The 23,030-nt window shown below is 40.2% G+C and overlaps 1 protein-coding gene across 1 annotated transcript in view; it reads right to left on the minus strand.

The window, feature by feature from the left end:
• Positions 1–18,817, minus strand: part of LEMD3 (LEM domain containing 3) — a 39,462-nt gene extending 20,645 nt beyond the window's left edge. The window contains exons 1-3 of the mRNA XM_058022782.1: positions 17,250–18,817; positions 3,523–3,560; positions 1,046–1,112 (exon numbers count right to left, since the gene is read on the minus strand). Coding sequence (XP_057878765.1) covers positions 1,046–1,112; positions 3,523–3,560; positions 17,250–18,768 — 1,624 coding nt within the window. The 5' untranslated portion in view covers positions 18,769–18,817. The remainder of the gene's footprint in view (positions 1–1,045; positions 1,113–3,522; positions 3,561–17,249) is intronic.
• Positions 18,818–23,030: the final 4,213 nt, after the last annotated feature.

The following is a 23,030-nucleotide window of genomic DNA, read 5'->3' on the forward strand; positions in this document are numbered from 1 at the left end:
TGTAAACCAACCAAAATATGTGGGGCTTGTCCAAACACCTATTTTATTCACAGCAGACACCATAAATGCTGTGGAAACAAAATGTTTCTGCATGAAGATAGATTACTGTTGCAATGTACAGGGTATTACAGAGCTGCTCAAATTTCTCACACATTTCCTATACAGCCCTGACATATTACACTGTTGGCTTTGTATCTGACACAGAGCTGTTTCCACATTTTTTTCATGTTTGCAAAATGTCTGTAGCACCTGATAGTAATGGAAATGCCTTCTTGGTAAAACTTGCTGATGCCAAACAAATAGTTGGCACAAACACCAGTAAGACCTCCTGAACACGATGGGTTAAATATGCAAGGATGATAAAAATGGCTTAATAGTCATGACACAGACTCAGCTGTAACTCTCATTTACCAGATGCCAAAGTTATAATCACAGCCTTCACTTCACCATTTCCTATGTGTGCAGTTTAAAGCTGCATTCCTTATGACTCTAGATAAAACCACCCTACTTTTTACTTTGAATATTCAATAATACTATCCCTAAACACCAAATCTGACACATTACTATATGCAGCACTTTTCATTACTGTATAAGTCATATGGTTAAGTTGGACATTTTATCTAACAAGGCAATCTTGTTCAACCATTACTGTTCACTTTATTAGCAACCGTTTTAACACAGTCGCAAAATATTTTATTTTCACCTCTGTGAATTAACAACCTTTAAGAAACCCACACAGTCCTCTTCACATATAGTAAATTTAATTTAAGCCTTTTAACAAAATGAGATTGCTAAAGTATTCAGGCATCAGGTCAAAAACCACACAGGATCACAATATTCAAGAGCCTATCTCATTAGCAAACATTGCAGCAAAAGGTGCAACACTGGTGGAAAAAGACAGTGTAAGTGAACTAGAAACAGGATTTCGAGTTCCCCAAAATGGAGCTCTATATGGCTATCAGAGACCCAGTTATTGTAAATCACTATCTGAGCAGGGACTTTTATGTTGCCATAATGTTACATCACAATATTTTTAAAGTGTTACCTGCTACTTGTGCCAATTTATCATGAAGTGCATACAAGCTCTTCATCATGAGACTTATTTCATCTTCCTAGAATGAGAAAAACATATTTATGTTAAAACAAGCAGTTGTACAGATGAACTTTTTTCCTTTTATCCCCAGAATCTTCAATTACCATGAGGAAAAACCCCACGGTTTAAATATGCAGGTAGGAAGCTGTAATGTCTCACACACCAACAATGATGCAGGCAATAGATTCTGAATCCAAATATACACTACACTGAATTTTCAGATCTTGACTGAAGCTGAACTAGATTGCAGCTTGGACTCTGATGGATCTGCCAGTTCACACCAAGAGAATCTCAGCAGTATTTTGATACTACCAAAAGAGTAGTGAAATGACTCAAAAGAAATCTGTTTCGTTTGGGGTGGTTTTTTTTGATAGCTACTGTGTAAAAACAAAAGTTTTATTCTTTATAAATGTGCTGTGACATTTTATACAAGCCACACTAAAGTACCATCTGGTCACATTCCAGCATAAAATTCAAGCAAAGGAAGACTTTTGTTGCCCACCTTCCAACTACAGTAATTTAATTTAAAAAAAACCAACCAAATAAACCACCCTCACCAAACAAAAAGCCAAAAGAAAGCATACCAGAAAGCTGTGAACTATAGTGTTGATACTTCCTGCATACACCACAAAACAAAAAGGCCTAATTCCCAAAAGAAGCATGAATATGAGATGTCATATAATTGCTACTTACAGAGGAGTTAAACTTATCAACATATCAAGAAATTTATTTAAATATAACCAGGAGCATTTTATATTTACAAGGAATTAGTCAAAACATGTAGACAAAGAACATGCAATTACATACACAATTATGGACACTGAAGGCTATTCTGAAATGTTGAAGTTTTATCAAATGGCTAGGACTAGAGCCTTCATTCCAAAAAATATGCAAAAAAGTAATTTTCCAGTTTGTGCATATGCTGACTATACTAATTTTGAAAAAAAAGTAACTACAGTAGGCTTAACTCCCTGATGCACCAGCATTATTGACATAATTTTAAAATGTGAATAGTCCATTTCCTTTTTCTTGTAAGAAAATTGCTACCAGAAAAGCAAAATACTTCTTTCATCGATCAAACAATGGACAAATTATTTCCCAACAGCACCAATTACCAGCATCATCTCTCCCTATTCTGGTACTAGAAAACCATCACTGAGATTAAGTTGATAGTTGATACTTCTCAGGAAACTAACCAATCTTATTGACTCATTTCCTGGCTGGAGAACACTGAATGGCAGAAGAGGAAAATCAGTCTTCCAGCACACACACACCACCAGCAGTACATCAAGTTACATTTACTTGCCAGTAGGTACACCCACGACTTCACTAATAGCTACACTGAGATGAACATGAGAAATATTACTGTGACCATTTTTTTTCTAATTAACAGTTGGACCACATAAAAGAAGCAACTGAGCAGTATAACCTTTGTAGCTAACAAAAAATCAAGCATGGAAAAGGATTACTATGGAACAGTGCAGTAGAAACAGGAGTAAGTAACATATAGACAAGGCTCTCAGGCCAAGTCCAGTGAACAAAATGTATTCTCTCCACACTAGTAAAGTCATTTTGAAAGAATCCCCAGAATCTGCCTCGAGAAATTTAATTTGTTCAAGAGATTCAGAAACATTTTCTATCCAAGAAACCAGCCAAGGCCACCTGCTTAATATGCAATTACTCACGTTCGGAGAGTTCAATCCTAGACACAAAAGCCACCAATCCACCAAACAAAAACACCAAATCCCAGACAGTAAACAAAAAAAAAAAAACGCCCCCTCCAAGGCCTCCACAATTATCTTGCAATACTTGCTTATATATGCCTAGCAAAAGCAGATCACTATGTTTACAATTCCAGTCAGAAGAGAGAACCACCTGAACACATGCTGCAGCGCTAAGGATAATACAGACAGCTTCAACGGTGACATCTCAAAACTTGTTAGCCTGATACTTCAGACAAAAAAAGTAAATACAGGAACAAGTAACAGAATGGAATCAAAGTGAAAGAGACAAATTTTTAAATTCATTTTGAAGGACTTTAACCCTTGCACTTCTGTAACACTAAATTAGATCCTTGGGTTTCCTGTCAACCATCTCTTATCAGCTGTGCTTTCAAGGTTGAAAAGCCTAATGTTACCAGTAAGTGAAAAACTGTGAAATTTAGTCTCAAAATCTCCAATACTCTTTTCTTTCTACAACACAAATTATGTACGATTTTCATTGTGTATGAAGCAACCAGCATGCCACAGCCAAATCTTGTAATCTTATTTATATTGCCCAAGATGAAAAAAATTTTTAAATATCAGTTACAAGAAGTGCATTTACTTCCTGCAAATTTTACTAAAACTGCATCCTTCTGAATAGATCTATATTGTTTGTATACAATCATCTGACAGATTAAAATCTCAACATTAAGTGGTTTTACTTACTTGTATTTTTTTGAGTTCTTCACTAAAGGGATCCTTGACTGTCAAGAAAAAAAGAAAAAAAATTAATTCACTCTAGGGTCTGAAAACACTAAAAAGGTATACCAACATTGTAGCTTTATGACAACACTGCAATAATTAAGATAAAAACATGGTCCATAATAAGACAAATAACAGAGACATCTATTAACCTTTGCCCTAACTCTGCATTTGATAATGCAGTATAGTAGCATTTGGGTTATACTAGATTTTTGTACGTCAACAAATTTCACAACTATTTCCTTACAAACAAAACTGTACTTGCCAATTGCTGAACCCTTGCTTTATAACTCAATTGCTTTGAAATAATTTGAAGGTTTTACATTTTAGTGGACAATTTAAAAAAGGAAAACCTCTCTTTTACTCACCACTAATACATATAACAAAGCTCTACAACTCAGCATGTTCTTTTAACAAGAGTGAGATGACACACTGAGAGCTCATGCACTCCCATGCATATAGGTATCCACAAAATATTAACAGTTGCCCATCCAAGAGTAGATGATTGACAATATCTTGACTGCTGATCCACAACCATGCTCAAACTTATCAGTCAGAGTTATATTTATAATTCAGTTATAAACAGGAAATATAATAGAAATGTAAAGGTTGACATATTAGATCAAATTCATGGCTAGATTTCTCATTTAGGAGAAATGGAAGATACAAAAGAAACTAAGGATCAACTTATAAAACAGGGTTCCCAACCTTAGTCAAGTGTAAGTGAATATGGATAAGAAACAAAAAATCATTTTCTAAGAAAAAACCCTAATTATTTGTAAAAGAATGTGATTTTTATTAACTGCATGAACTTCAGTAGCACTCTTGTCAGCAGACAAATGTTGATCTGTTTCACTTTAGTTTTGAAAGGAAGTTTGAAGTCCCTTTCTCTGCTCCTACACGTGGCAATGGTTAAGATCCACACTCCTACAGTGACAACCAACAAATGATGTATAAAACAGAGGGACAATGAAAACACTTCCTAAATGAAGAAGGCTTGACTCTCTGCAACTTTGCAAACAAGTTTGTCCATGTGCCTCAGCTCAGAAAAAAATTAAGCATGTTACCAACCCAATAAGCCCTTTGGCTTCTTCTGATACAGCAAATGGAAAAAAAACTAAACCAAACCAAAATCACCCAAACACAGGGACTGGTTTTCACAGACATCCAAATACTGTATTCAGATATAAGATTAATTAAAGCTGATACAAGCAGATGCTGAAGACTCTTGCATACCAAGCCCTACAGCATTTCATTATTTCATTCTATAGGTTTCTATAGGTCCAAATTCACAGCCATTGCTTACTGGATTATCAAGCTACAAACTTTAAAGTTTTATGCATTTCATTCATTAACTCAAACACACCCAGCACACTAAACATTTAATGAAAACAGCCTAAAATAGAATTAAACACCTAGTTTGATTGTTAGTTACCCAGACAAGGATAATTACAGACTCCAGGGTCGATGCTATTCAGCACACATGAAATCTTGACTGAGTAGTGGTTTTAGATTGGAAGGTGGGTACAAACACAAGGTACAAGAGGGAGTAGATTTCAGTACACCTGATTAACATACTTTAGCATCCATGAAAGTCACAAAACAAACACATGTGCAACATTTCCATGACTGCAAAAACTCAAACTGAAAACTGTCACCTGAAATTCTAGATGTGTTAGGGCAGCCCAGAAATTAAGTAGAGGCTATGGTGGTGGTTTGATTTTACTGGGATTGTGATGCTGGGAAAGTCTATCTCATATTTGGGCAACTTCATATTTACATAAATTACACCTTGAATTTGTTAAGGAAGCTAGATGATATGTCAGTGTTTGCCTCTCCTTCACAAATATATAGTGGTTACAATGACCAAGAATACCAATCACCTCTTCAAAAATACTTATCACAAAAATGTAGCAATCTCTGAAACTCTTTATTTTAACTCACACTATAGGATTTCCATGAAATCCCTCTGAAGTTAGTGATTGTTACTGTTAACCAAAAATTGAAGTACATTTTATACATGATGCTATCTCGTTTAGCATGACTGGTGCTGTATGAGGCAAGTAAGCAAAATGCAACTGCAGCAATTTATCAGCTGCATATGCAATTACAACTGTTAATCAATCTGCATTTATTTACCACATAACCTCAATTCACTTGAGTTAATAAGGCCACTCCTTAACCTCTTCAGTAATTCCTCTTCTGAATACACCCTTCTTTCTTTTGTCCAGAACCTAATCTCTTACCAAATCCTCCCACATGCTTCAGTCACAGATGCAAAGTTCTCACATACTCCAACATGCCTAAGGTATTTCAATATATTACATCAGCATTCTTGGTTCAAAAGCTTTCTTGACAGTTCTTAGAATATGCAACTATATTTGTAAGAGTGATAAATTCTTATTCTACAAAACTAAACATTATATTAAGAATTAATTATTAATGTAATATTTTTAATCTGAGCATATATTTCCCAAGGCTCCTCCTCAAAACGGGTTTGAGACCTCAACCATGCAATAGTTGGCTGCCTGGAAAATAGTTTATCAAGCTCGCATTCTAATGGAGTTCAAAGAACAACTTACCATCTACTCATGCTACAAAGTTAAAACATGCACCCTTGTACCAGAGGTGAGAGTAATAAATACCATTCACCCTTTCGTAATATTCATGCCTTCACTTCATTCATCACTCATACACATTTGAGAGTCCTCTTCCTCCTTGCTATACAAGCCACCTCTGAACCTTTCTGCAGCTCTATGTTCCTCCTAATATTTTAAGGTGACATTTTTAACAGAACCACTGTAATGCCATAATCTATTTTTGAATGTACAGATAATGTGATTTTAGAGATGAAAAAGCAAAATTCCAATGCAACTTTAAGGAGCTGTAAAGCTGCAGCAGCAGAAACAAGAATGATCCCAATTAACCAGTAAGCAACTCGTTTCTCAGTGTGATGCCACAAAGCATCAAATACCATTCACCCACAGGATTCAGGGACTGTGCACTATGACATATACCTCCAAGGTAGCAGCTTCTGCAGAAACAAGAATGCTTCTCCCTGTAAAGTACTTTTCTCCTCCTCATCCACCAAGCCACAAGCAGACTAAACTCAAAAGAGAAGTAGTAACATTTCCAATATCTGTCTTACAAAGATGTGTTCTGTAAGAGGATAACCTAATGCTTTCCATCAGATTTTTTCTCCTACTAAAACAAACACATCAGCTGGATAATATACTGCTACCAGAGTAAGAAACAATAGTAGAAGCACTGCTATCAGAAAACATGATCTCAAAACAAGTTTTCAATAATTTTACAACTCAAGAATTTTCAATGTCAGCTAACAGACCTGTAACTTTTTCTAAGTCTAGGATCAAGGAGTGACTTCACCCAGTGACATACCATGTATGTGTCAAGAATAATTCTAAAACATTGCTCCTCTGAACTCCTAAACCTTAAAATGCCAGAAAAATACCAAACAAATGAGTTATTGCTTGAAATGTTATTCCAGAGCTCCATATTTCAAACTTCTTAAACAAAATAATCCTGTCTTTATTTTCCTCTCTGCAATTATTCAATGCTCAAAACAGACAAGCAGTTTTGCATTACCTTCCAGCTCCATATTTCTCTAACTCAGGTAGAAACCATTTCGAACCAGTAGGCTAAATCTCTCTGCTTTGACATTAAGACATCAAATCATACAGCAATTCCTTCTATATGGATCATCTTTGTGCGCTTTGGAAATGGTTTTTACATTTCTATGAGTACTCCATTACAGTTTGAATACTCCTTGGCTGTGTCAATTTTGAAGATAATGTGCCACAAGGATTTGAGAACGCTACAAATGGCTGAACCTTTCCTTAATATCTAATCACTTTTTCAACTGGTTCAGTTTAAAGCTCTTTTATTGATCATTTTTCCAGCCAATATAATTTTAATTCATTCTATTTCCAAGTAAGTGATGTAACGATTGACAACATAACCAACAATTTCAAGTTGCTCCCTTCTACTGACAAAGTTCCCCTCCAAAAGAATTAAAAATCATATTTGTGATACATACTTCAGACACATTTTCCATCAGCTCTGAAAATAAGTCTTCATTATTTCAGGTAAAATGATATGACCTACCAGAATTTCTCTTTGGAGTTTTCACTACTTAAAAAAATAAAAAGCCCAAAAAATTACCACAAAATAACCATCTCCTTTGTTTAGCTGTATCACCCTTTCTAGAAAGGTTCAAATCTACTCCTGCTATTTAAATGCTGGTTAGAATAGACCTTAATGTTGAAAGGTGCTCCTGCATGTCATGCCAATTTAATTCATATTTAAGGAGAGACACAAGTGTTTTGGGAAGGCTTCTCATCAGATTATTCAGTTTCACTAAATAATAACATTATTTTCATTGTAGTGCTCATATTAGTGATCAAAAAACCTAAAAATTATAAAAGCTGTCAGTTCTTAAGAATATTTAAGGAAATTTTTTTAGTAACAGTATTTGCACACATGCTCTTTTGCATTATATTACAAATAGAAGAAACAGTTGTCTCTGTTCTATCAGGGAAAACGGCCCAAAAGTTCACTTGCCGTGCATTCTAAAAATTAGATTAAAATCACATACACACAGTATTCACCACAGGCTAGTGTGCATACATAGGAAATAAAAAACCCACCACAGTAAGACTGCTCTTATAAGCAGTTGCAAAACATTACCAGGAGAAATGTTAGACTTCAGACACATACCAGCATTTTACTATGGATAGAGAATCAGAACAGTCTTCTGAAATAGCTATTCTGCGTTTTTCTGCACCTCTCCCAAACAATTTTAGCTCCCTACATTTTATAAGGTTAAAAAAATACCCACCACTTCTGCAAATGAACACAAATTTAGAAAAAAGGGGAAACTCCATCTTGAAAGCATAACAACACAACATGTTTTATGTTAAACTAGGAAGCATTCGACTTTCCTCAAACTCCAAAGTTCAAAGTGGAAAGCAAACTAATAAAGCAAGTGTTATTGAAACACAGAAGGTTTAAGAATCAATGGGAAGCTGCAATTAAATATTGAATCTACTGTCACTCTGCCAAGGGGCCCAGTCTTGATACAAATACCCTGTGATTTCACACAAGTCATAAGGATTTCTGTCTTGAAGAGTTTCCAAAAATAAAATCACCTCTTCTTCCAGACAGACTTCAGTTACAAAGTACTAATAAGAGTATGAACAGTTTACAACATCCAAAGGTAACATTTTGATCAGGAACAAAGTCAAGATACAGATCACAGGAATTTTTCATTTTTAAAACTGGGGTTCTGTTGCACCTCTGTCCTTTAAATCATTCAGCACACATTGTTCTATCAGTGCTTGCTGCACTAAGAGCAGCAGAACTGCTGAACAATGCATTTACCATGCCTGAACACAACAGCAGAACACTGAAAACAGGTGCTCCATGCAGGACACACAGAGGGAGTTGCTAGCAGGTCTCTTGGCATGACAAAGATGAGCATTCACGGAGGAAGCAGCAGACAGTTTTACAAGTATCCACAGTAGTTAAGAAGGAAAACTGCTCACCACATACTGTACAAGTTAGAAGGGCTCAAAATCAGAATGAGCTCAGCAGTTAATACACAACATAACACTAGACTGGACATGCATAACACCAGGGAATATTTAGTTACTTCCATTTTTACTCCTCCAGACTAAGACTGAAGAGCTGGCTAAACCTTCCAGGTTGTCTACCATACTAACTGCTTTTGTTTGATGATTTGTTTGATTAATCTACCTGGTTCAAACAAAAATTATCCAAAGGGAACAACTGGACTAACACACCATTATCCTTTACTCAGATGAAGAGTCTGCTTGAATTAAGACTGAACTTGAACTAACAGGTATGATCACTGTTTATTAATGAAATAGGTTATGCCTATTGGTTAAAAGGTTACATCATCAGCTTGTGGATTAAGGTGATGAATCTTCTAGCAGTACTGTGCATACTTCTAACCCTGGTGATCTAGAGAGGAGAAAAAAAACAAGAAAATCCAAAACATTTATTGGCAAGAAACTCACTTGCCATGGAGAAACAGGAAAAAAAGAAGACAGGAAGTACAAATGAGTCTCAACAATATCTCAAACACTAGGGGCAATAAAACTGTACCACACCTTTGGCACATGACAACTCTGTACTATGCAGGTCACTACACAGCGGCATAAAAGTCAGTGCTTGAACTATGAAAAAAAAGTTTACAGAATAAGATCCTAATCCTTTCCTCAAACCACGTATCTTGTACCTAAGGGAGCTGGCCATATAGTTAGTCTGATCCCAAGGCTTGTGTAAGCAGCTCAGTACATTTCCATCTTCTGAATGGCAAAGGATACCACATGCTAACTCATTCCCTTACAGAAGGAATAGGCAGACCCTATTTGGCCTTAGGTCCTCCATTACCAGGACAGCTCCTTCCCAGGGCTGCTACTTTCATATCATTTCCCTCCAGTCTGCTCTCCCTCAAAAGGCATCACTTTAATACCACGCATCCTACGCAGCAGAATAAAACAAGTGGATTTAACTTCTCATGTTTTTTCCTCCCCCTACACTTCATGGGCATTTGTACTCAATCTGCACATTTCTGTTGTTAGTTCAATAAGCAGGTTCTCTAGCTGAGTGTCAAAAGAAATAAAGTGTTTAAAGTTATAAATAAAAAGCCACCGCACTGCACAATTCCAAAGTATGCCGACACATCCATGCTCAATGTGAACGACTGAAACTACACAGCCTACAGTGTTTCTGCAGGGAGTACCACCTCAGATGGAAGCAAAACTTAACAGGCATTGATCATAATACACCCAGGATCACCAAATCAAACTGTGCGTATGTACCTGCCCATTCTGAATGAATGAGCTCTAAGGAGTAATCAAAAGATTGGTACTTCTACTCCTGTTTCAAAGGTCACTGTACAAACAGTGCAGCAGTACAGCTTCTCTGGTGTTCTCAACACTACCTTTTCTTTGAGTTTATATCAAAATGAACATGCATTTATTATTACATGCAAAAGACAAAGTACCCAAACATGAACACATCCTTTAGCAAAGCTCAGATTCCCCATTTCCCATAGTGCCTTACTCTTTTATCCACACCTGCTTTTACATACGCAGATGTAAAAGCATAAGTACTTCTCATGCTTACAGATAATCAGAACAGAAGAACAGCACTAAATAACATTGTGGGAGGTACAGCACAGTAGGACTCCACATTGAACATTACAAACTCTAGCAAGCCTTCTAACACAGAAGGAACCTACATGAGCTCAGCTTTAAGATGTGCAGTGGTTCTTCAATCTATCCCTGCCCAGATCAGTATACTTCTTCCCATCAGTACCACTGCCCCTTTCGACAAGCTTTTCTGTATCAGAATGACTCAGTGGGCAGAAGCTACCAAGGTTACTTTTGATCAAGACCTGAGCTACACCATGTCCTTATTTACTATAATCACAGCAAAGGCACTGCTACCTTCTTCCACAAATCTGTATCCACCAGGAAAAATAGAAGGAGCTAAGGGCAGATAAGACAAAGTACTAATGAAGAGATTCTCCTTTAAAAAAACCTTTTTTTTTTTATTTCACCGTCACTGACCAGAGTAAACTTATTGCCCTCAACCTAACAAAAATCACAACAGACAACTAATTTTAGCAGAGAATACACTCACAAGAACAAAAGGAATATATGCCTCATGATTACAACACTCCGTGATTCTCCATAACATTGGAATAGCACTTTCATCAACAAAAAAACACTGTACTGGCTTAATTTAGTTGCCAAAGCTTTTTAGTGAAGCAACTTTCTCAAGCAGCAGTTCTGGCCTGTTCAAATGTTCATATTGTTACTGAAGCACAAGTCCAGAAGCATGACAGGGATCAGTTGGGTACAACTCTACAACTCCTGCCAGCTTTGCTGGGTAAGCAGTCAAGCTAAAGTTTGAAACCTACTACTCTCAGATGAAACACAGATCTCAAAAGGATTTAAATATCAATGATTTTTAGAAACACAATTGCATGCCAGAGATAGGAGGACTGCAGGCCTGATTCTCCTCCTGTACTGGGATAACTATAGACTGTGAACTGAAACAGTGTTAAGTAGGGCTCCTACAAGGCAAAAATTTAAGTCCTTGTGTATCATGGGCTCTTCTTTAAAATATTTCCACTGCATCCATTATCACTCTATGCATCTGTCCTAAGCAGAAATATCTGTATTGCACTTGAACAGTATTAGAGTTGACTGAGGTTCTTAACAAATGAAACAAGTCTGCTTTTTGCTTTCCCACACCTTTCTAGTCTCTAGTGCTTTTTAAAATGTAAAAGTTGCAACCAGATCTGCTTTCAGATTCTGGATCACCATTCTCACATTAGAAACGAAATTTGTTTTTGAGAAAACTACGCACTGTAGAATGCAGTGCAAACTTTTGATTACTTTTTGATATCTAATGAAAACAGGTTGACTCCTGTCAGAGCTTTTCTGCATCCCTAGTCCCCAGGCAAGTGATTCTAGTCCAGATTTTCCATTACTTACTTCGAAAAAACTCATGGCTTCCAACAGTAACTTTGAAAAAATGTCATAATAAGAATCTACAGTAATGGCATAAGGAATGTTCTGTGCACATCTGCTAACAGCAGCACACTTAAGCACATGAATGCAAAGTCATAAATATTCTGAACGAAGTATCAACTACCACTATCTCCCTAAAAACAGGAATTCTGAATTTCCATCAGTTTTGTTTCAAACACTGCTGAACAATTTTCTTATTTATTCTTTATACTCCATATCTATTACAAAGGTGAATAGACTGTTTATAATCCTTTAGGAAGGACTTGAAACTGTCAGCTGAGCTATTTTGTACTACACAGCAATTACTTAGACTTTCCTAGATGAAAGTCACTACATAATAATTATTCAACTTTCCTAGATAAAAGGCCAAATTATTCCTCATTTTAAAGAATAATTTCTGACATACCATAAGGAAGATGAGAGTTTAGAATTGCCAAGAATCCTAAGGAAATCTAACTATTCTGCCTGGCTTTACCTTATGAAGACAGCCTAGGGATTCTTCTTGTTTGATCTACTGATCTTGATCCAAAACTCATCAAACCACAGAACTGAGATTGCTACAACAGAGATTAGTCTTTAAGAAAAACGCCAGGATTTTCTTTTATATCACCTAGTTGAGAAATACTTGCTAACTAGGATTTAAAGCAATATACAGAAAGTGAAACAGCAACATGCTAATATTTCAATAGAAGTTGTTACATTGTCGAATACAAGTCAGGGTATCCCTTGCAAAGCATGGGTAACGTTAATAGGGACACAACACAGAAATGTTACAAATCTTTTAATTTTTCTCCCTCCCTTTATTATGTCCTCTTCCATAAGTACTTCCTATCCACAACTAATTTTCTTCTATTAAAGCCAACACTGTAAAGAATAGACTCTTCTGAGAAGGTGATCTTAGAAGGCAACTAAATTTGTAACAGTTATCTGCGAAATACCACAGCACTTCAACAGTAATTTGCAGGCCTGTGAGCTTAACAGTCATCATCTTGTCTTTTATACAGCAAGTCTAACCTCTTAGTAATTAAATTCCCTGCATAAAATTCCATGGAAGTTTTAACACCTGAGAGATTTAGACTTCAAGAACAAAGGAACATCAATGGAATTGAATAAAACTCTTAGAATTGTGATTTGCTTAAGCTTACATTCAGAATATGCACAACTGCTAAGTCTCCCTGAATTAACATTTCAAAAACACAAGTTTTAGTAAATATAGTAAGGATTATCCTCCCAGCAGTTGTTTTGTAACAAGTATCATAGAAAGACCAAAATTGCTAGCAACAGATGTCACTTTAAAAGGCTTCTTATAAGAAAATAAGACTTTAAACAAAACCTACCTGAAACTTTCAAGATTAATTTTTTGTTGTGATGGTTTTGTTCTGTTCTGTTTTTTTTCTTTTGTCACATCAACTGCTTCCCAGACAAAGTACCGGAGCAGAAATGGTGGAAGTAACCTACATACAATCTATTTCAGATGACAGACTTCAACAGTATCTGTACTAGCACCCACATCTTTCAGAAAGAAAGTGAACCATATCTGAAAGCAACATCAACCCATCTGATACTGTTACCAACTTTTCATTAAAAACAACTTTAGAATTAACTTCCAGGAACAGCCACTAGAGATGCTCAGAGCAACATCACAAAACCACAGGAGTTGGAAGAGATACACACACATCTCTTCAGGATTTGAAGAACCTAGGAAGTAGATTAAAGTGTATCATTTTCCTGACAAAATATTATGCTGGCTTGGCAAGAAGTTGATACAATCCCATGGTCTTCTGAAGGCAGGTGCAAACAAAACATGCTTTACAGCCAGAGCAAAAGGAACGAGGTAACCAGCACCAAGCCCAAACTGATCTTTTTCAAATGTAGCACTGTCAGAGACAGCAAGCATAACAGGCATTAGTTGGGTCTTTCAAGTGAGCTTGAAGAGCAGTTCATTTCAGCGGGTTTAAGAAAAACCCTATCTATATTTTAGACAGGAAAATGCATAAAAACCTTAATTCAAGCGACGTTTATAGCTTAGATACAGAAGGATTAGCCCAGTTCTGATTTTTTTATGCTACATGTGAAAAAACTAAAGCACTTCATAGCTATTTCAGAGCACTGCATAAAAAAGCATTTGAACACTATGCACAAGTCTCTTGTAAATGTAAGTGTAAGTAACAAGTCTCTTGTGAAATACTCTGCTCACCCCTTCCCACTTATGTTACTCCACCTGGCCTAAATTCAACTCCAACACCTGGTTTTAAGCCTCCCTCTCATCAGACACACCTCTTCTGTTCTTAGATTGACAAATATTTAAGTGTTGATATTGAGTGTACTTTGTGATAAGTATTTCTCAACGTCACAAACATACTATCACCTTACTTTGACTGCATTTCATTTTAAGCACTTAACTGTTAAGAAAACCAACATTAAGCTCACTGTGCATCATTCCCTGTAAATTTAAAATAAGATGTCACCAAATATACAAATAACTGTCTTTATTGCTTTATCATAGTAAGCATGATAATTAGATGCATATATTGCAACTCTGCTGAACACTAAAAGTTTTTATGACACAGACACACAGGAGTTTAAAATAGCTGATTTTCTTCCACTATCAAATCACTGTCACCCAACAGAATCTAACCTACAACCACCTATAAGACAGAAAAATCCCAATATCCAATAGCCTAAATTATAAGGCTGTTTTTGAGATATACTACTATTTTAATTAAAAAGTATGAATCATTTCTGCTTCTATTAAGAAAACCAGACAATGCACCCATATAAACATAAGAGTCAAAGGACTCACTTGGATGATGTTTAAGCTTAGGAAGACAGGGTTCTCCCCCTTTGCAGTAAACATCAGTCTTTATTAGCCTGTCTTGTCTGTTCTTGCCCGTTCTACAGACCCACCGTATTTCTGTGCCATATGTTGATTTAAGAGGAAATTAGTAAGCACGTGCTAAACATATGGGCAAGGTAAGTCCCTCCTCATTCCCACATTGCTTAAAAGAAGTGGCCTGCTCCTCTCCCTATCAAAGGAGCTAGCCACAAAACCTGCTGTTTGCTTCTGCCAAAGGACACTATTCCCGTTCCCATTTGTTATGTTGCAGCGAAGCCTGGGGCTGTGAGGAAGCAGCACAGATGAAATTCGAGTGCCATTGCCAGAACGATTCTTCAGGAAATCCACTTTTGAGAGTTCCACTGAAAAGAGAGCAAGTAAGAAGAGGCCAAGAACTGGTTTACTTGAACTACCAAGCAACACTGGGCTACCAGAGCACTGACTAGGCAGCCTATCCTAAGCAAGGTCCTCTAAGAAGAGCACAATTTTTCCTGTGTAACAGTCCCAGCTGGGTTAACTTTTTAAGAGCAACATACTCAACACAGTCATCCCACATGCTCTATAGGAACATTCACACATTCCAAAACAAATTTTTTTCAATACAAAAAAAATATCCACTCTGAACTTTAAGAACTATTGCTATCTGCATTGCTGAAACACTCACCTTTTACCAAACAGGAAGACAAGCCAGTTTTAACTCAACCACTGAACCTGGCAGTTTACCCCAGTAGGCTGACAGATCTTCTCCGGTTAAAATCATATTTCAAGACCAAATGCAGCATATAATACTTATTCTAGTACAAGAATACAGCTTATCCATACATAAGAAAATGTAGGCATGTCTCTATCAGTTATGGCCAGAAGCTGACCAGAGTATACGCAGTCCTAAGAGTCACACTACACTGTGTCTAATTATAGCCCACCTGTGTATGTTCACAGCCAGCTCAAAAAACAAGACTGAACAAGACTTAAAAGCCACGTGGACCATTGCAATGAAACCACTGCAAATCCCCAAGTCCTTGCTGCTACCGTCCTTCCTCAACACTAAATGTCTTACATGCCACCCCCCCCTCCTCAAAGAGCATTAAACAGATTTTAAAATTATTCTGCTACCCTAATGTAATGAACAAAGTTTGAAAGGGAATAAAAAAAAAAAAAAGCCAGCCCACATGGCTGCCCTGGGACATCTAGCAGATCCCAAGGTAATAGTCAGATCACTCCTTACAAGGCACTGTATACATGTCCACAAATGAGTACATAAATCCTCTAATCTCCATAAAAAAATGTACACACTTGCCCCACTTGTACACCCCACAACATTCTCAATCATTTCAAGAAAAGCGCAAGCTGCCAAGAACTTTCTAACGCTCTTACATCCCAAAACCAGATTTTTGCATCATTTCTTACCAGAAGCAGTGAAAACCCAGGACAGCAATGGAATGGTTTTTCTTTCTGATGTTAGAATCTCCACTGTCCATTTCAAAACAGCCAAGAACTGAATTAGCATGAATCACCACCCTCAGGTGGTATGTTTCCATTTTGGTATTCTTCAAAAATTGTAGGTTTTAAATCCATTCCAAGTTACTTCCACATGTTAAAGGAGTTCCCCAATAATTCAGTATTAAAAAAAATAATGCTCTGAAATTCAGACTAAAGCACAGCAGTAATTCATGTATAAACGTTATTATCAACTAAATTTAGAAGCAATCATTTATTAGAAAACAATACACAATACGTCAAGCATTCACTGCACAAAATCTGTCATCGTGTGCAACATCATCTCAACCTAGGATCCTTTTCAAGCCTCAGCACACATGAATGAAAACAACCTGCTTCATTACCAAACAACTACAGCCAAATCTCAGCCCTGCAGGAATCCCAGGTATCTAACTGTGCACTTACTCCTGCAAGATTAACATAAAGTCTTACCTCGCCAATTCTCTATTAACCATACTCCTGCTAAATTGAACAAAACCCACAGAACTGCTTTGGGAAGAAAACTTGCTAGAAAATAAGGTATCAACAGATTACTGCAGGGAATGCTGGGATTTAAGTTTATCCTCAAATATCTTGCAAGCTTATTACACCAGCTTGCAAAGCACATACATAAGGAAAGACAATTTCTCTGTGCACCATCCTCTACAGAGAGATTATACTAAGGTGGAACCCAGAACTGTTCAGTAAGGGAGGTCTGGGAACGCAAAGGCGCATTAACAGTTGTTACATCCAGTTGCAGAAACTCCTCTTACCCTTCACCTAATACTTACTGTTGGCTCCCACATCCTCAGCTACTCCAGAACCTCTCATTCTCAGGTATGTGAATCCCAGTATCAGAAAGAACAAGCATGCAGCAGTTAAGAGGAACATGGACAGGTAATGTGCACTGAAGCCTCCAGTGGTGGATACCTCCTCTCTTTTGAACTGTTGGAGAAGCTCCTCCTCGGGCTCAGAGAGATTCTTCTTGTAGGTGTTTTTCAGGTAGGTATGATTTGAACCCGTATGATTGGAGTGATTGAGTCTAAGGGAGGAGGTGGTTCCACCCGGGGGAAGGCTATTAGTAGATGAATAAATCCTGGATTCAACATTACAGCTACCAGGAGCACCGCTGAGAACATGGTTATTGGTCGCTTTCCTAATGGCGCCTGGAGGGTCAGTGATTTTGCCGCTGTCCACGTCCGTGAGCGGTGGTGGCAACAGCAATACTGATGGGGATTTCTTGGGTAGGCCAATGCGGTATCTGGGGCTGGGAGGACTAGAGTCCAGATTTTCACATCCTCCTCCTCCTCTTCCCCCCGCCGCCGCCGCCGCCTCCTCCTCCTCCTCCTCCTGATTTCTGCCCCTGTCTAGACTGCCGGCAGCAGCCGCCCCCGCCGCCCTGTCATTCGTTACGAGCACAGCAGCACCGCAGCCTCCGCCAGCCCTTTCTTGGCCCGTCTCCATCACGCCAGCGCCGGCTGCAGCGCATTTGCTTGTTATGAATGGAGCAGGCGACTTGCTGAGGCTCCGTCTGGGCCGGCGAACTGCAGACTCCTCCTGCTGTTTGGCCCTCGCCCCCGCCGCCTCCTCCTCCTCCGAGTCCGAGTACTTGTCCCTGCTGCCTCCGTAGGAGAGGAGCCGGTTCCCGTTCACGGTCCGGGTCTTCCACCGCTGCTGCTCGCTCTCCTTTTCCTCCTCCTCTTCGTCGTCGTCCTCCTCCTCGCCGTCCCCGAGCTCTCTCAGACCCTGAGTCGCCGTCGGTCTCCTGGCCGCCGCCCCCCACCAGGCGTTGGGCTTCCGCCGGGCCGCCTCCTCCGGGGGGGAGCTGCTGCTCACGCCGCAGGCGCCGTGGGGGGCGGCGGGCCTGAGGCCGCGGAAGAGGGGCGCAGCGCGCTCCCTCCGGCCGCCGGCCTGGCCCCGGGGGCTGCTCTCCGCGTCCGACTCGTCCGAGCTGAAGCCCAGCAGCACTTTGCCGCCCCCGGCGGGGGGTGCGGCGCGGCCCCGGCCGCCTCCGGCGGCAGTCCCGGGGAGGAAGGGGTGCTCGGCGCCGGCCAGCCGCGCTCCCGGGGCCGCCCGCCCGGGGCCGCCGCCTCCGCCCGGCGCCGCTCCGGCTCCCGTGTTATTGTTGTTGCTGTTCCGGGTCTTGTTGGCGCCGCCGCCGCGGGCCCCGGCCCGTTCATCCTCGCGCAGCTTCTTCAGCTTCTTCAGGTAGACGGGCCGGGTGCTCTCGGTGACCGGCCCCGGGGAGAAGCCGAAGCGCCTCAGCTCCGAGAAGAGCTCCTCGTCCGTGAGCTGCGCGGCCGTCGCCATTTTCCGCTCCCCGCCGCCGCCGCCGCGGCGCTTCCGACCCACGCGCCGCGCCGCGCTCCCCGCCGGAACTGACGCGCCGCACTCGGCTGTGGCCGAGACCCGCCCGTCACCCCGCGGCGCCGCCCGCCGGGAGCGCGGCCGGGGGAGCGGGGGGATGAGCGGGGCGGGGCCGCCCGGCGCCGCCGGCCCTTCCCGGCCGCCCCCGCTCGGTCGCGGCTGTCGCGCGGGGCTGGCGCCACTCCCACCGCCACCGCGAGAGATGGGGCCCAGGATCGCCCCGTCCGCCCCCGGGCTCGCAGAGGGGCTCCCGGGCGGCAGTCGCGCCGTGGCGGGCGGCGGATGGGAGCAGGGAGGGCACCGCCGAACGGGCGGCCCCCGGCACGGCGCGGTTGGCCTGTGGGAGGCGCTCTCGGCGGCGGCGGGGAAGCGGCGGGGCGGGGGCTGCCGAGTGCGGGGCTGGGGGGAGACAGAGGCTGCTGCCGAGTGTCGGAGGGCTCGGGAATGCGCTGCAGTGAGCAGCGTCAGACCCAGCCCTGAACCTCCACTAGCGCCATTCCCGAGTGTCAAAGTTAGCCTAAAGGTGGCTGGAGAAATGGGAAGAGGCTGCGTGCGCCTCTTGGCGGGCCGTTCCCGAGGTGGCAGGCAGCAGCTCCTTTCCACCAATGTGCCTGGTGGGAGCAAAGAGCAAACCTTTCCCTGTTGCAGCTCCAGCATCAGGACATCTCGGCTGTGAGCAGACATACAACCTCTCATACATACGAGAGGACGTAGTCTTAAGCTGGGCTAGAGGAGGTTTAGGAAGAATTTCCTCACAGAGAAGGTGATTAGACATTGTAATGGACTGCTCATGGATGTGGCAGACACACACCTGGAGATGTTTGAACAAAGTGCCACATCCAGTCTTAGTGCTGTGTTCTAGTTGTCACGGTGTTATTCAGTCATAAGTTGGACTTGATGATCTGAGGTCTTTTCCAGCTTAATAAATTCTGTGTGGTTTTGCATGTGATTAATTTTGGAATTATTTGGATGTATTTTACTTCTTTCTTTTGGAAAATATAATTCTTCATATGTATTGCAGCTGAAGTTGTCAAACTGTATACAGAAACATACTTGTCATATGGTTGTGCCAATATAAAGAGATGTCATCCCGGCATTTCTCAGAGCATGTGGTGTGTGCTGACTGTTCTGGATAGGCCCTTTGGCCACAGAACCTCATATGGAGGCTTCAAAATCTCCTGGCCTGCCTGTCTCTACCTATCCACCCTGAATGACAAAACCCCGGGCTCAGTTTTTCTACATACTACATCAAAAACACAGGAGGCTGAGCCTCAAATTTTGATCTAGCTCTGACTGGCTTTCCACCACCTTTGGCAAATTGGTCCAGGGACAAGATCGAACTGCATGAACAACTGTGTGTTCTCCCTCATAGTCTGCTGCCGTGAGGATATTGTGGATGTGCCCTGCTAATGTCAAAAGTGAAGTTGCTAATTTTGTTATTGAGGAGCATTTGCAGAAAAGGAGTTCAGGTAGCTGTAAGGCAGCTATGTGAGAAGATCAAGCCAAATCTACTGAGCTAGAGGCATGGCCAAGGGTCTTTATGACTGCTGTGCTTTATGTGGCACCACTGCACAGCCTCTTGGTTCCCTGCATTGGAGGAATGCATGCAACTCCAGCTGTAGGATCATTACACTCAACATGACCTCCATCATGCATTAAACTAGTAATGTAAATGTACCTGTTCTGTCCTATTTCCCAATCTGTCCTAGCCAGCTGATACCATAAACGCCATGGGAGATACTTCTGACATTCCATTCCTTCTCATCAGTGAGAAGCAACCCACACTTTGCAGCAGCTAGTCGGGATACGTGTTTGAACACGCCTGGCCACATTCAGTGCCTGTCTCCAGCTGCCTGTGACACTGGCCAAACAAACAGCAGTCAGTCCCAGCCCAATCTGGAAAGCACTGGCTTGGACACCTTCCTTCTACTAGCAGAAAGTGTGCTGTCCTGCAAGAAAGTGAGGATCTTGTTATCCTACCAGTGCAATTCCTATCTTGCTGTTTATTATTGCAAGGGCATGAGTTATTTTATAAAACTGCTTACTTAGCAGCAGGAGTACAGTAAATACTATAAATAGTTAACAATTATTATATTATAACACCTGCAAAACTTGAATAATCTCCTCAAAAATTGAATCATCTCCTTCATGTAGATACATGGAACAGCTGACTGAGAAGTCTACGTATTCCAAGTCATGATATAAAATCTGTGTGCCAAAATATTTTGAAATGTTTAAAAAATACGTCTTCTTGTTGTACTGAAGTTAGGATACTTCCATTACCAATCCAAAATCACATTTCTTTCATAGAATACATTAGTATCAATCCCTTATTTTTATCAATATATCCACATAGTCAATTTTTAAGGCAATACTGAAAGTGGTTACTTTTCTAAAGTACTTTTCTAATTTTTGACTGCAAGGAGTGTGGAGGCTGTTTTTCATCAGCAAAAAAATGGTGGTTGTTTTTTTGGTAAGAAGTTTTGGGTTGTATTTTCCCTCTCATCCTTAAAGGACTGGTGTTCTAAAGAAACTGCCAGTTCTTCCATTAGGTGAAAAGCTGTTCTGGAAGTTAGCAACCATACTTATGTTGACTTCATTAGACTGGTACTTGAAGTTGTATTTTAACACCTCTCTTATTTTTCTTTCCTGATTCCAGATTTGTGTGATATTTATGCTTTTTTAATGTTCTTAGAATGTGTGAATGACAGCTGCCTTTCAAATGTTAGCAAGTCTCTCACTGCAACTTCCTCTTCAATTAATGCAGCCCACTCCCTACAGAAATCACTGTTGCATACCTGAAGCATGTAGAAATCATGAGTCACATCTAAACGAAATATTATCCTTAAACTCACAATATTGTAAGTGCTTGTGTATTTCTATTTACCTTTCAATTTTTGAGCCTTAAGGTATGCTGAGATCATATTCTCTTAGGATTGTGCTGATAATGAATGTGAATGTTAGTAAAAAGTAAGAATGTGCCTTTCCTGTCTTTTTTAATAAAAGTGGAGATAGTCACATAATCACAGGCCTCCAGGAACTAGTGGAGTTACTCTTATGGCAGTATGCCTCAGAAGAAATCACTCCCCTCTGAAAACAAACTGTACTAACCTATTTTTAAGCCTATTTACCCTTGTTTATCCAGTTGTTCCAAATACTACATGATGAACAAGAAATACCCTTTTCCTTTTAACATTTAATGGGCTTTTTTTCCCAAGCAAACCGATCTTAAATATTACTGTTGCTGCCACATTTCTGAGTGAACAGATTCACTTGCCTTCTTTAAATTTCTTGTTTCTCCTCCTTACAACTCCCATATGAGTTTTTTTTTAATAAGAGCAAATCCATCTTTGTTAAAATTACAGTGGTGTTATGGTACTAACACATATTATTTGCTTATGTACTGGCCATGCTATTCAGCATGTGAGTCTATGTATGCATTTTTCTTTCCTATGGGCATCGTATTAATATTCAAAAGGCTTATGCTATCTCTTGCCTTTGCATTGCTGCTTTTTGTGGCTAAGGTGTGGGCACATGCAAAGTATCTCTTGCCCACACAACCCACATGGTGCTGGACCACTCAGATACTGCAGCAGCATGAGCACAGTGTGCTGGATTCCCCACCTCCTGCAAAGAGGCCATGACCACATTACAGATTACAGTTCTTTCCTAAGTGTCCCACACTAGTTCCATTCCCACAAAGTTAGCGATGACCTGCTGTGACTGTGCAGTTCTTGCTGCTAAAAGTGAACAATCCTAGTTCATGACTCTGAGACTTCAAAAAGGCAACAGAATCCCCTCCTGCAGTTAATATGTCAATGTTTATATAACTTAAACTGATCCATAGCATATCCTCTATTGGGTGGTCATCCCTGATCAGGTCATATAATTTCTGCTCACTTTATGATATCTGTATTCCTGGGCATTGACCCTTTTGATGAAACTGTTGGAAGTATTACCGCTGACTCTGTACTTTGAAAATAAATGATCCACAAAGCAGAACTCTTAAATCCTAAAGATTGACTTGAAAAACTGTATTTATTTTTGAAAGGACAGTTTATTTACATATGAGCTTTTCACTTAAATTCACTTTCTGTATTCAGTTCTCAGAGACCGGAATAGGTAGGTATATTTATTTTAAAACCTGAATCTGAGCCGTTCAATTCCTCCGGAACTGAGCTTAAAGAATAATGTCAGCTATCAGA

Source organism: Melospiza georgiana, chromosome 4, assembly GCF_028018845.1.
Source record: "Melospiza georgiana isolate bMelGeo1 chromosome 4, bMelGeo1.pri, whole genome shotgun sequence".
Classification (NCBI taxonomy): domain Eukaryota; kingdom Metazoa; phylum Chordata; class Aves; order Passeriformes; family Passerellidae; genus Melospiza; species Melospiza georgiana.